Here is a 14,983-nt window from a genome sequence, read left to right as displayed (position 1 = left end):
GAAGAAATTAATATATAGACTTAAACAAGCTTCCAACCAATGGTATATTAAGTTTAATAATACCATTGTAATACCCGGCTAGACTCCGGCGTCGAAATTCCAACCTTTCGACGGAATCCCCATTTGAATCTGGAATCTCGGATGTCGGAACCTCTTAGAAGGGTAAAATATGTTTTTACAAAATATTTTTCATGGTTTTATTGTTTGGTTTTGAGTTAAAGTTTTGAAATAAAAGAAAAAATATTTTAGAGGGACAAGCCCAGGTTCGACCGCCAAACATGGTGCTGCCGCGGGAGCTCTCCTTTCGGCCCCCGAAGGTGGTCTGGCCAGCCACCTATAAGAGGCCTCCAGTCCGAAAATGGAAGATTTTTCTCTCTCCATTTTCGGGCAAAGGTGAGTTCTTACCCTACCTTTGATGATTTTATATTTTTCCTTCAAATCTTTCAGATTTTCACGAGTTTCCTCCTGTTTTTGGAAGTTTTAAGCTTGAATCTAAAGTTTTAAAGCTTGGAGACCTTCGGAGACCGTTTTCCTCCTCATCTCCAAGTTTGGGTCACATCTACCTTCGATCTTCAAGAGGTAAGTGTAGATCCTTGCTTTTATTATGTTTTAAGTAAGTTTTTAAGAGGTTTAAGTGTTTATAATGTATGAAATGGGTAGATCTAAAGTTTTAAGGGTTTATGTTAGTTTTTATGATAAATGCTTTGTTGATGAGTTTTTGTTGTTTTTTGCTAGGGATTAGGCTAGTTTTGGTGTCCCCTATACTTGATGAGTGTATATGCATGTTTTAGAGAAGTTGGATGTGAATTTTGGAGAGTTGGGTGGCTGTGAGCTTGAGGCAGAATCGGGTTCTGCCATTCTGGAGAACCCAGGTTCGGCCGCTGAAGCAAGGTTCGGCCGCCGAAGTAAGGTTTGGCCGCCGAACCTACCTATGGAGGCAGTCTTTGGCCCTCTAACCTGCTCCCGAAAGAATGGACTTTCAGATTTGTGAGGGGGTTTAGGCCGCCGAACCTGCCCTCGAAGGTTGTTGGCTTTCGGCTCTGGAAGGAACCTTCGACCGCCGAACCTGCCGTCGAAAGTCCCCTGCCCAGCCTTCCTTTGCTTATTTCTTATGCATGTTTTATGATGTTTTATGGGGTTTTTGGGGAGTTATTTAGAGTCTTGTTTAGTGATATTGGTCCCTCATTTGAGTCCACCTGTATAGGATCGGACCAGAAAGACCGTAGAGGCCTTTAGTGAGCCAGCTGCGTCTTTGTCAGTCGAATGTCAGCCAAAGGTGAGTAGAACTAAACTAATCTATTGTTTTAAAGTAATCAAACTTTTAAGCATGTTCATGCATCACGAATGCCATGTTATGTAATAGGTTGTTGCATTAGAATTCACGAATATGATGCATTGCATAATTTACTGTTGATGTGGATGGATATTGGATGACCCACTAGCCCTCGATATGATATGATATGATATGATATGATATGATACGGAAGTCCAGGTCGAGGCCCATTCTACGCCACTGGCAATTTGGATATGTTATGATATGTTTTAAGAGGAAGTCATGAGGAGCTCCGTCGAGGGCCGGGCATTATTTGGAATATGTAGAGGGTTACTGGTGACAAGTCCATCCTTAATGTGTATTGTTTGTGTTGTGATGCATTTTATGAGAGTATATGTTTATTAAACTATTTTTATATTCTGCTTACTAGGCTCTTGTACCTTATCCCTTTCCCCTAACCCCAGGTTTGCAGGGTCAAGAATAGCTTGGGAGGTCGGCTAGAGGCTGATATAAGTTTATGTAATGGAAAAGTAGTGAACATGTACTATGTAATGCATTAGATTTGTGTTTTTGCCCTAGTTTATGTTTTTGTAAATCTCTGTGAATATGATTTTTATGTAAAAGATTTTATGATGGGTTATGTTGAACCAAGCTTGATGTATGTGATGTTGACCATACTAGAGCATTTGATGAGGGCTCTAGTGTGGGGATTTCATATATACAGTTTTTGATGCATGCACAGGTCGAGCTTGATATATGAAATGTTTAAATTTTTATGAAAATGTATGATCATGTATGAGATTTTATCAGGTACACAGGATGTATAATAGGCTTGCTACGGGTTCCGGCGACTTTAAGTCAATCTGAATCTTAGCGCCGGTAGCAGTCCGGTTTCCGGGTCGTTACAACCATTATTTCTTTAGATTTTGAGGTAATTACTGTTGATCGGTATATTTACCAAAAAATTAATGGAAGTAAGTTTATACTTTTGATTATATATGTTGATGACATTCTGCTTGCTACAAATGATTTAGGTTTATTGCATAAGACTAAATAATTTCTTTTTAAGAATTTTGAAATGAAAGATATGGGAGAGGCATCCTATGTGATAGGAACTTCAATATTCCATAAGAGATCAGAAAGTTTATTAGGATTGTCTTCGAAAGCCTATATTGAAAGAATTCTTGAGAAATTTAACATGAGCAAATGCTTTATAGGTTTAGTTCCTATTCAAAGAGAAGATAAATTTAGTCTTATGCAATGTCCAAAGAATGGTGTGGAACGTAAAAAAATGGAAACAATTCCTTATGCTTCAGTTGTGGGCAGTTTAATGTATCTTCAAACTTGTACCAGACCCGACATCAATTTTGCAGTAGGGATGCTGGGTAGATATCAAAGTAATCCTAGTATCAATCATCAGAAAGTTGCAAAGAAAGTATTAAGATATCTTCAAGGAATGAAGGATTATATGCTCACTTATAAGAGGTCTGATCATTTAGAAGTGATTGGATATTCAAATTCAAATTTTGCTGGGTATGTTGATAGTAGAAAATCAATGTTTGGTTATTTGTTCCTATTAGCTGATGGAGCAATCTTATAAAAAAGTGCCAAACAGTCTATCATCTCTTCATCCACTATGGAAGCAAAATTTGTGGCTTGTTATGAGGCTACAATTCATGTATTATAGCTGCAAAATTTTATTTTAGGGCTTGAAATTATCGACACAATAAGCAGGCCGCTGAAAATTTATTGTGATAATTTTGCAACAGTTTTCTTCTCTAAAAGCAACAAATACTCCAGAGGATAGGGGTGAGCATTCGGTCGGTTCGGTTCAAAATCGAACCGAACCGAATAAACCGAAAACCAAAATTTTAGTGTTTATGAAAACCGAACCGAACTGATTTTGGTCAGAAACCGAATCGAACCAAACCGGTCTGATTCGGTTCAGTTTTATCGGTTTCGATTTTTAATAATTTTTTTTTATTTTTTACATTTTATTTTTAATATTTTAAAATTTAATTAAAATATTTTAATATTAATATGATTTAATTTTTCTATATTATTGAAAAAATATATTATTATCACTAATCGGTTCGGTTCGGTTCGGTTTTTTCGGTTTTTTTCTGATCAAAACCGAATCAAACTGAAATAATCGAAAATTCTAAAATTAAAAATCGAACCGAACTGAAATATATAAAAAAACCGAAGCAAATTTTCAAATCGGTCCGGTTCGGTCGGTTTTTTCGGTTTGAACCGAATACTGCTCACCCCTACCAGAGGAGCAAAACACATGAAGCTAAAGTATTTTATTATGAAATAGGAGATTCAGAAATAAAGAGTGTGTATAGAACATATCAAGACGGATCTTATAGTTGTAGATCCACTGACTAAAGGTTTATAACTTAAGTTCTTTGAGATCTTCAAAGAACACGTGTTTAGGATGTGTCTTGATTGTATCAATGATTGCTGATGATGTTTATATTTTGCTTTAACACTCTTGAGCTTAATTATGCCATATTTTTAGATTTTATATTTCTTATTCATAATATTTATATATACATGATTGATTGAATAAGAAATTTATTTATATTTTCACAACTAATATGTGGACTTTATGTTATTTATATACAACTCATGAACCTAACATAATAAGTTCTTAATGCGGTGATATATGGAAGGGAGTATGCGACTATACTGTGTATGACTGCCATAACCCACATTGTGTAATTTATTATGTTGGAGTGTTTATGATGACTAACGATTTATAAGATTTAATTTTGCTAGCTTTATGATTATACTATTAAATCTAACATTGAAAACATCCGCTCAAGTGGGAGAATGTAAGAAATATAGCATGATGTTAAGTCGTATTTAAAGTCCTTTTATATTAAATTAGAATTTTTATTTATTTAATAGTGTATTAAATTTAAACCGTTAAAATCAGTATTTGATGGATGTACAAAATCTAAAGTTTACAAGGTATATAAATTAGTCATCTCTCAACTCTAAGGTAATACAGACATTCTATCAAATAACTATTACATAAAAAAAGGTTGAGAGAGAAACTGATTTATAGATTATTAAGATTTTTTTACAACAATGACGAATTCCGCTTAAAATTAGTAATTTATTATATTTTTTTATATGATTAATATCATATTCAAAATCTAATTAAAGACATAATTGTTTATAATTAATTTAAAATTTATGTTGTTTTAATTGCAATCGAATGATTTTGATCATAATTAATTATTAATATTTTTACATTTCGATGATATTCTTAGAAATTCATCTGGATCTTTTCCGTTACTCCTCTTGATTTTGACATTTTTTCAAAGGGTTTGACTTTGCTATACGTTCTATTTCTTTACCGGGTTTTCTCACTTGCCATTAACAACTGTAGGTGGGTTTCATTGAGATTTAGTCCAATTACCAATATTAAATTTTTGTTAAAATTCTTTATTTTAAAAAAGAAGGCTATTTTAGTGTAAGTTAGGATAAAAATGAAATAATTTAATTATTTACATGTAACTGCAAATAATCTAGTCCCCCCACATTGTAATTCTAACAAATAATTATTTTACATTAGCTGTAAGATGACAAAAAAAATATAATAAAATTACAAGAGTTAAGAACATAAAAATCTCCAACATGCATGATCACATAACACCGGTGTGTGGATTACTAGAGAACAATGGAACAACAGTAGTATTGGGGGACCACAAACAGCCCATACCCTTACTCACCAATAAAATAAAATAAAAAGGAGATGTTCATATCACATGCCACCATGTGTGATGGGGATGGGGTGCTCTTGTAAATTTTTCACCCATTTTCTTAAAAAAAAAAAAAAAAAAATTACACTGTGTTATGTTTTCTCTAAAAAAAAATATTATTTTTATTATTATCCCTTTGCCAATCTGAACTGTTTCTGTATGTACCCGACTGCGCATGACTCGCTAGTGATGTAATGCTATAGAGAGAAAAATGCGAACTAGTGAGTGAAGTGAACCCCCTGCTCTATAAAGCTGCTTGCAAGATTATATGTTATAGAGTGGTCCATGAGATTTTGTATGGCCATGCTCCTTCTCTCTCTCTCTCTCTCTCTCTCTCTCTCTCACTATATTTTCAGTGCAAGATAAAGAAGAATGGTCAAAAAAGGAAAGGGATGTGAGTGAGATCTGAGAAGAATTTGAAGGTGGTGATTTGTAGATGCTTCGAAGTCCTGGTCATGCTTTTCCACAGCTTTCTTGAACTTTCTTTTACTGCTTAGGAAGCTCAAGAAAGCTGTGGGAGAACATGGCAGCATTGCAGGATTTTTTTTTTCTTGTTTTCTTTATTTATTTGTTTATTTTTTTATTATGATCTGATATATATTGACTCTTTCCTGGAAAAGATTAGAGATCTTTCTTCATTTACTTGATGAGAAGAACTAGAACTGCTTGCATCAGATGTCTGTCAAGGTAATTCTCTGATTTCTCTCATAATTCAGACCCATTTTTTGTTGTGTACACATAGTTTTCACTTATTTATGCAAGAGAACTGAAATATGATGTGGGTTTTCATCCTCCTCCAAGATTTTCTTTCCCATAAATTCTTGAATTTCTGTGCTTGAGAGGGAAGAATTTAGGCTGATAATCACTTGTGTTGAAATATACATTTGAGCCATGCAAGTGGAGTTTAAGTAAGAAAATTATAAGGAAATGATGAAGAAATGGTTAGATGATTGAATGAAAAGTGTGAAGAAAAAGAAGAAGAGAATATTCCTTGCCTTTACTTTTAATCTTTAATGATTATAGTTTTCCTGTTGGCCATTTGGTTTAGCTTCTAACATGATCTCCTACATTTCAGTGGAAAATGTTAAACTTTGTCACTGTCTGACATCATATTTTTTAACCACTCTCCTCAACCTGACATCTCTTTTTTTTTTTTTTTTTAATTTCTTTACTCTTCTTTCTCTTTTTTCTCTATTTGATTTGCTATGGTCTTTTTGTTTTTGTTTTTTTGTTTTGATGTGGGATCTCCGCAGTGGTAGTTGATGACTTAGACAATGCACAATATGGCTAAGATATTAAGATAATAAATAACATTTCCTAGCTGTCTAGCTGCTGATGATCTTAACTGTCCAACCAGTTATTCTCTCAGACTTTGCTTGTGAAGATAATTAAGCAATTGATGACAGCATTCTATTTATATAGAGAGATCTTGAAAATAACTGAATTACAATGAGCAACTGCTCTTTTTGTGCTTTCTTTCTTCTTCTTCTTTGGTGCTGCTTGCTGCATTTTGAACTCTAGATAGATAGGTCTTGCTTTGAAGAAAGTTGCACTATAGAGAAAAATAATGTAGCTTTGTTAAGTGAATCTTTGTCTCTAATACAAGAGATGAAGTGAAAGCTCATGGGCCAATGTTTAGCCAAGGATATGTAATAACATATGCTAATGAAAGGAAGGTCCACAAAAGTTTGAAAACAAACAGAAAATAAAAAGGAAAATTTACTATATGCAGTCTTTATATTATTGAAAAATACTTAGTTTTTCAATTTTAAAAAGTATTTTAAAACTTTTAGATATTAAAAAATCTACTAATTAAGTAACGAAAATTTTGTTAATGTAAGTTATAAAGTGTTTTATTATTTAATTATTGTGATATGAAAAAAATTTAATAATTAATCTCTTGATTTTGTAAAAATGTATATTAATTACTCTTTTTCTATTAAGAATATTTTAGATTTTTCTATAATAGTTAACGGTTAAAATTAATAAAATAATTAGTTAATAAATTTTATTTTTAATGTATTTTTCAAATTGAGAGATTAATTAATAAATTTTTTTATAATATAGAAATTAAATAGTATTTTTTCATTTAAAAAAAGAAACCTAGTTTGTAAAATAGGTGAGCCAAAGAAGCATGGAAGATCTGTACACAGTAAAAGAGAAAGAGAGAATGAAGCGAGTGTAGTTTGCCAATATTAGACCCTTAATGTTTAACTAGCTTTCAGGATTGCTTAGTCTATAAATACACAATGACGCAACATAAGATTCAAGTACCAAAGAGCTGCTGTTTGATATATAGCAAATAAAAAAGATAATCAACATTACAAGAAAATATCGAAATTATTATATGTGTTTGAGTTTGCAATTCGCAAGTATTGTTCTTGCTTTTGAGGCTAAAAGTTAAAGCAAGCTTTTGTTTATCTCTGAAGAGGTGAATGGCTGAACCAACTACTGGAGAATCCGCCAAATTTCGGATGGGTTTTGGCATTCATGCAGGCTCTTTCAGTTGCCATACGCCATTCAATCAAGCCCATTTCTCGTTTCTTTCGCATCCGATAAATGTACAATAATAAGAGTGAATATTTAAAAAGAATTCCGTAAATTTTATAAAGACAACATGTTTGAATTTCGACATGTATGTCTTCAGAGGGAACCTATCATTCATCAGTTCTAAAAGGATGTAAGAATGGCTGAAAAACTATGGGAAACTGAGAGGGAAATGGCAGAAGGAAGCAATAATATTGATAGTTCCATGTGCTGGGGAAATGGATCAGTCACGTCGCTGTTGAGATATGTATATATTCTCAACCACTAGAATGATCAAATACGACACAAACCGAAAGGCTTGCTTGCTCTTTCATTTGATGTGAGAGTGCAGATCACAATGATAATGGCAACTTAATGTAATATTTGTACAAAGACAAACAACAATATCAACAATCGTCCTATGTGTTTCACAGCTTTTTGTGTCCATGTGGATACAGAAAGATGCTACCCTTGCAACTCAGAGACTAGCCAATTAATATTCCCTACTAGCTTTCAGTTCTTTTTATTAGTTTATATATATATATATATATGGATAATTAATTATAACACCTAAATAATGAGATTATAATACGATAGTTATCGATGTATATTAATATTCTAGAATTTCTAAGCGTGTCGGTAAGTTTAGTATAGAGGAGTTACATTTTTCCCTTTTATTCCTTTTTCGCTTATCCTCTAATATTGCATAACGGTCAGTCCGCTACAGTGCCACCTGTCTCTATCACGCAGAGTTGTAAATACGGCGTATCTGTCTATTCATCCTCATTAGGCAGCCATTTTGTAATACCCGGCTAGACTCCTGTATCGGAATTCCTACCGTCCGATGGAATCTCGGATGTCGGAGACCTCTAGAAGGGTAAAACCATGTTTTTATAAATTATTTTTAATGTATTTTATGATTTTAAGCAAGAAAGAAATTAAATTTTGAATGAAAATAACCTTGGAGGAAGATTCAGGTTCGGCCGCTGAACCTCAAGTTCGGCTGCCGAACATGCATGCGCTTCGGGAGCGGTTTAGGCCCCCGAAGGCATAAGTGAGGGAAGTCCAGGTTCGGCCGCCGAACATGGCGTGCATGCGGAGGCACGTTAGGCCCCCGAAAGTGGCCTGGCCAGCCACCTATAAAGGGATCCCCATGTCCGAACGGGTGAGCTTTTCTCCCCGTTTTCGGCCAAGGTGAGTTCTCCGCCGTCCCTCATTGATTTTGAGCTTCTTCCTTCGAATCTTCATAATTTTCTTATGAGTTTTCACTTGGTTTGAAGATATTTGAGCAAAAGAGCAAGTTTTGAAGCTTGGAGACCAAAGAGTTGATTTCTCCCCATCTCCAAGCTAGGATCGTCTTTCCTCTCGATCTTCAAGAGGTAAGCTTAGATCCGACCTTCCTTGTATGTTTTAAACAAGTTTTATGAAGATCTATGGGGTAGAAATGCATATTTAGGTTATTGTTGAGTTTATGGATTTATGTTATGTTTATGAGCAATGTAGGTTGTTTGATGTGTTTTGGTTGGGGTTTAAGTTAGTTTGAGACCCCTATGTGCTTGTTGGCTTGAGTTTGCATGTTGTAGACTAGGTAAATGCATGCTGGAATGGATTGGGAGGCATTTGTGCATGAAAAAGGCTGAGTTCTGCCCTTTGGAAGAACTCAGGTTCGGCAACCGAAGGAACTTTCGGCCGCCGAACCTGCCTGTGGAGGCCAACTTTTGGCTGCCGAACCCTGCCCCCGAAAGTGGACTTTCGGCTCTGGAAGGGAGTTTTGGCCGCCGAAGGTGCCGCCGAACATGCATGAGTTTCGCCTCTGGAGGGAACCTTCGGCCGCCGAAAGTGCCGCAGAAGGTGCATGACTTTCGGCTCTGGAGGGACTTTCGGCCGCTGAACCTGCCGCCGAAAGTGCCCTGTGCAGCCCTCCTTTGCATGTTTTCTATGATTGTTTTGAGGTGTTTTAGGGGGTTTTTGGGGAGTATTTTAGAGTTATGTTTATGTATGTTTGGTCCCTCATTTGAGTCCACCTGTGTAGGTTCGGACCCGAGGAACCGAGGACCTCAGCAGTGAGACGACTGCTTCAGTGTCTTGTTGAGCTAGCTAGAGGTGAGTGGAATAACCCTTTATGTTTTAAAGCAAATAATGAAAGTTTTAGCATGATTCACGCATCATGAATGCCATGAGATATATTAGGGTGCTTGCATTAGAATTCACGAATATGTTGCATTGCACATTATGTTGTTGATGTGGATGAATGTTGAATGATCCATTAGCCCTCATATGTTATGACATGATGATAGGATATGGAAGTCCAGGCGTGCTTGCACTACGCCCCTGGCACTATGTAAGAGAAAGTCCGGGCGTGCCTGCACTACGCCCCCAGCACGATTGGATATGTATGTTATGATATGGAAGTCCAGGCGTGCCTGCACTACGCCCCTGGCATGATTAGACAGTATGGAGGGCTAAATGGTGACAAGTTCATCCTTGATGTGATTTGACTGTGCAGTGATGCATTCCATGATAGCATATGTTTTAAATGTTTTATTATTCTGCTCACTAGGCTCTAGTAGCTCACCCCACTCCCTAATTTTCCCAGGTTTGCAGGTACGGAATAGATCAGGAGGTCAGCTAGAATAAAGTTTTGTCTATGTAATAGTTAGTAGTGGACATGAGGACGATGTAATGTAAAGTATAATGTTGAATAGTTATGTAATATAATGATGTTATTGAGGATTAGAGTTGTGCTTGACTCTAGTTTGTATGTTAATCCCTTTTGTTACATGATCTGTCAAATGTAATGGTTTATTGATGTTTTATGGAAACCAAACTTATTATATGTGATGTTACCCCATTAGAGCATATGATGAAGACTTCAGTGTGGGAATTATGATTATGAATTATGTATGTACAGGTTGAGTTTGGTAAATGAATGAGAAAAGTTTAAATTTTTATGAAATTGTTGATCATGTATGGGATTAAAACAGGTTTATAGGATGCATGTCAGGCTTGCTACGGGTCCCGGTGGCCTTATGCCGATCTGGATCCTAGCGCCAGTAGCGGTCCGATTTTCGGGTCGTTACACATTTAATTTCTCTTCAGCGCGCATACTGATAGAGTCGTGGTATAACTGGGTCTGCTCTTCTACTCTCTATCACATCAAACGAACTACATTTTTTTCTGGCGGATTCAGATCATCAATCAGTTCGACCTTCTTTGATCAATTTAGATGACGTGTGGATGAATCGACTTGTTCAATAAATTCTAATAAGTTTTAAGTTTTTTATTTTTTTGAAATTTGGTCCCATATGGAATGTGAGAAACTCGACTATTATCAAATATTATTATTACTATTAGTAACGACATATTTCGATAAGGATGCTATTTATATATTATATATACATCAGTATTAAACGTAGGAAAAAACAATTGGGTTTTATAATTGGATGGTGCATAATCATTTTTTTTATTATTTTATTAATAAATTTATTTTGTGAATTTAAAAAAAAAAAGGAAAAAGACAAGAAAAGCATTACAGTACTTGTTTATCTTTGTTCAATTTTGCAGGAAAAAAAAAAAGCTGCTTGTTTTTTTTCCTTCACACATAATTAATGAATGCGTCCAGTTGGAACTAAGTTGTTATGCATGTGTCTGAGCATGAGATTAAGATGAAAAAATAATAATTTAAAAAATGCAGTGCATGAGATGCAGAAGCCTCTGGATGCTCAATTGGGCTTTTGCCTCATAATTATTTAAATTTGTATCGACTTTATACCTTTCTTGTCCTCAAGCAAAAAAGAAATAACTATAAAATAATCGAAATGATTATCAGATTAGATCCAATAATTTTAATTAATAACACTAAAATTATACTATTAATTTTAATATTTTCTTTTCTTTTAATTGGATATCCGACTGTATTCGTTTTACGATAAAAAATATTAATTTTTATATGCACTCAATATTATATATATAATTAATTAATAAATAAAATATTAGTTAAAATTATAATAAATTTATATTTAAATTAATAATATACTATTAATCAGTCATACGTATTTCATGCTAACTTTTAAAACATTACCTAGCATGAAAGACTCAATTTTTCCTATTATATTTAACCCTAACCCTAACGCTGCTCCCATATTATCTTGTTTAGTAGTCTATATTTCTTTATTTTTCATTGATGATTATGCTTAATATACTACCTAAAACCTCCAAATTTTTTTATTTTCATTTTATTAAAATATAAAATCTAATAATATATTATAAACGGTACATCATGTCCCACAATTATAGACTATTTTATTATTTTATTTTCTTTAAACATATAAATATATAGTATTTTCTTAAAATAATATGTTTGAAAACTAATAGGAAAATAAAAAAATTTTAACCGCCATAAATATAACTAGATTGGTGAATTACGAGTATTTATTTCTTTTCATGCGTATCTTTTGGATCGTATGATTGTTCGATTCTTATCGTATTTATTTGGAGAACTTCCATAACAATTGTGAGTACAAATATATATATATATATATATTTTATCTATCCTCTCATAAAAGTGGCTAATCATAATGTATTTCTTTTCCTCCTGGCTTACAAGCCTTGGAGATGCATTATTATATTTAAGAATTTAAGTTGTATTTGAGCGGTGAATATGAAAATTATTGTATTAATATTATTAAAACAATAATTTTATAATAGTTTTAAAATTATTGTAAAAAAAAATTAATTTTTTTATTATATATATAATAATATATTTTAATACATGATTTATTTTATATTTAATAAAATTATAATTTTAATAATACTTTTTATTTATATTAAAAGTAAATAATTGTTGTTCTATGTTATGTCAATAAAAGCAAATATAACGATTTTTTGAATCACTTCTCTTGATTTATGGTTAGGCAGTAATTGCCATTGTTACTTTCGATTCATTATGTATAATGGTGATGTTTGGGTTTATAAGGATTATTGATTTCTAGATATGAGCAAGCAATCCTAGATTTTCTTAACAATTCTTCTGAATTGACTCTATTTTGCATTCTAAATCTTGCTACCTCTTCAATCCAACTTTCTCATGGGGATTCACAACCATCAGCCATTGACTCTTCCCTTAACTTAGTTTCTCATTATAACTCATTTTCAAAGCTTAATTTTAAGTACTTCTCTCGCGGATACTGAACCTTCTCCAGATTTAACATAATACAAAGTCTCCACAATCTCAATCCCAATCCCTTCCATGTGATAGCCTCAGTTAAATGTTGTTGTTAAGGATTATGAATCTTGTCTTACTCAATCTTTTCTCCTTAGTACTACATGGTTCTTCATCTCTCTACTCTTTATTAATGTTAGGCCAATCTTGCTCCCACTTTGTCATCATATCTGTCAATACCTTCACATGGAACCTATATAACCTATATCTAAACCGACAAGATGCTATCAACGCAGAGGTGCATGCTCTACTTCCCAATTAAGCCTAGCTATTGGTTCCTCCACTTCCTGACAATGTTGTGGTGGGAAACCTTTTTGTCTTCTTATCAAGGCTTGAACATTATGGAGGGAAACCTTTTTGTCTTATTATCAAGGCTTGAACATTATGGACAGTACTCATATGCATGTCGATATATTACAAGTTTAGTGAAAGTAATCATGATTTTAAATAATACTACTATGGATTCAAATAAAAAGGTATATCAAAATCATAACCACTGTGGATTCAAATAAAAAAACATACCTTAATTGGTTGAGTGTATATATATGAAAATAAAATAAAACTTTTTCGGCATATTAGTTCGATGAAAAAAAACAAATCGATGTTTCTAAAGCATTCGTGGCTAACAAATTTTTGGAAGAAAGTGTATATGAAATAACCTCAAGGCTTCATCATCCCTACTCATCTTGACTGTGTTTTGCAGAATGCATCCAGTCTTGTATGGCCTTAAATAAGCCCACATCCTATTAAGATTTAATTCAATATTATGTTAGTGGAGTCTGTTTTTGTGGTTATTGTCAGTTCCTTTGTGGTTACTGTTAGTTTCTTTATGGTTATTGTTAGTTCCTAGTTTTATATTGTTGTTAGTAGTGGATAATTAAATCTTTATTATTTGCTGATTTTTAGGGCCATTATCTTTATTAATTCGTTATGTATTGCCTATAAAAGACTATGTTTTCCTTATTCATTTATGCAATAAAAGAAGCTCCACGTTTTCTTTCATATTCTGTCTGTTTTATACCTTAATCAACCAATATATTTTTGGTATCAAAGTCTGGTTTACGTAAACCTTTCAAATGGCAATAAACGGCACTGCAACTTCAGCCCAACCCTTAATTCCTCTCTTCAAGGGTGAGAGCTACCAATTTTGGAGCATAAAAATGTGTACTCTGTTTTTGTTACAAGAATTGTTGGAGCTAGTTGAAAATGGGTATGATGACTCAGATGAGGAGCAAAAGCTTCGTGAGAACAAAAGGAAAGATGCAAGGGCTTTGTTCTTCCTTCAGCAAACTGTCTCTAGTGATATTGTCTCTTGAATTTCAGTAGCAACTACCTCTAAAGAAGCATGGCATATTCTCAAAATAGAATTTAAAGGCACCTCAAAGGTAATTACCATAAAACTTCACTCTCTTCATAAAACATTTGAAATGCTTCAAATGGGTACCTCTGAATCTGTTCAAGCGTATTTATTAAGGGCCTCTGCAATGGTCTCCCAAATGAGGGCATATGGTAAGAAAATTACTGATGAGATTGTGGTTTAAAATTATTGAGAAGTCTAACTCCTAAATTTGATCATGTGGTTACTGCAATTGAGGAATCCAAAGATTTATCTACTTATTCTTTTAATGACTTAATGGGTTCTTTACAAGCTCATGAAGCTAGGTTAAATAATCATTAACAAAGATTGAAGAAAAAAAATTTCAAGTGAAAGGAGAGTCCTCTCTCAATAAATCAAATTATAAAGATTCAACTAGAGGTAGTTCGCCTGGTGGTTATCGTGGCTGAGGCCGTGGTGGTAGCCGGGACAGAGGAGGACGTTCTGATGAGCAATGACAGTCCAGAGATCACTCAATCAAATGTTATTATTGTGAAAAATTCGGTCACAAAGAAGTTGATTTTTGAGCAAAAGAATGAAGGCAAGCATGCCAATGTTGCTGAAGAAGAAGAGAGTATAATGTTCATGGCTCATTCTTCTAGTAAAAATGTTGGTAATATTGTTTGGTTCTTAGATAGTGAGTGTTCAAATCACATGTCAGGTTCAAAGCACCTGTTTAGAGAGCTTGATGAGAAAGATAGATCAATAGTCCGATAGGGTGGTGATAAGATAATTCAAGGAAGGGAAAGATACAATTGCCATCAATACAAGCCACGATAACACTAAACTCTTAAATGATTTGCAATTTATTC

General features: G+C 33.8%; 1 protein-coding gene across 1 annotated transcript; it reads left to right on the top strand.

The window, feature by feature from the left end:
- The first annotated feature begins 2,360 nt into the window (after nucleotides 1-2,360).
- Nucleotides 2,361-2,873, top strand: LOC122723863 (secreted RxLR effector protein 161-like). The gene has a single exon (XM_043957761.1). It carries the CDS (start codon nucleotides 2,361-2,363, stop codon nucleotides 2,871-2,873), a length of 513 nt encoding a protein of 170 aa, XP_043813696.1.
- The last annotated feature ends 12,110 nt before the right edge of the window (nucleotides 2,874-14,983 follow it).

The sequence above is a fragment of the Manihot esculenta genome, chromosome 6 (genome assembly GCF_001659605.2).
Source record: "Manihot esculenta cultivar AM560-2 chromosome 6, M.esculenta_v8, whole genome shotgun sequence".
Lineage (NCBI taxonomy): Eukaryota > Viridiplantae > Streptophyta > Magnoliopsida > Malpighiales > Euphorbiaceae > Manihot > Manihot esculenta.
The sequence above is the reverse complement of the archived record's forward strand: the minus strand, read 5'-3'. Positions and strand labels throughout refer to the sequence as shown.

What these genes read in the sequence shown, in the direction of transcription:
- LOC122723863 (XM_043957761.1), top strand. Translation starts at nt 2,361, where the DNA reads ATGGGAGAGGCATCCTATGTGATAGGAACTTCAATATTCCATAAGAGA.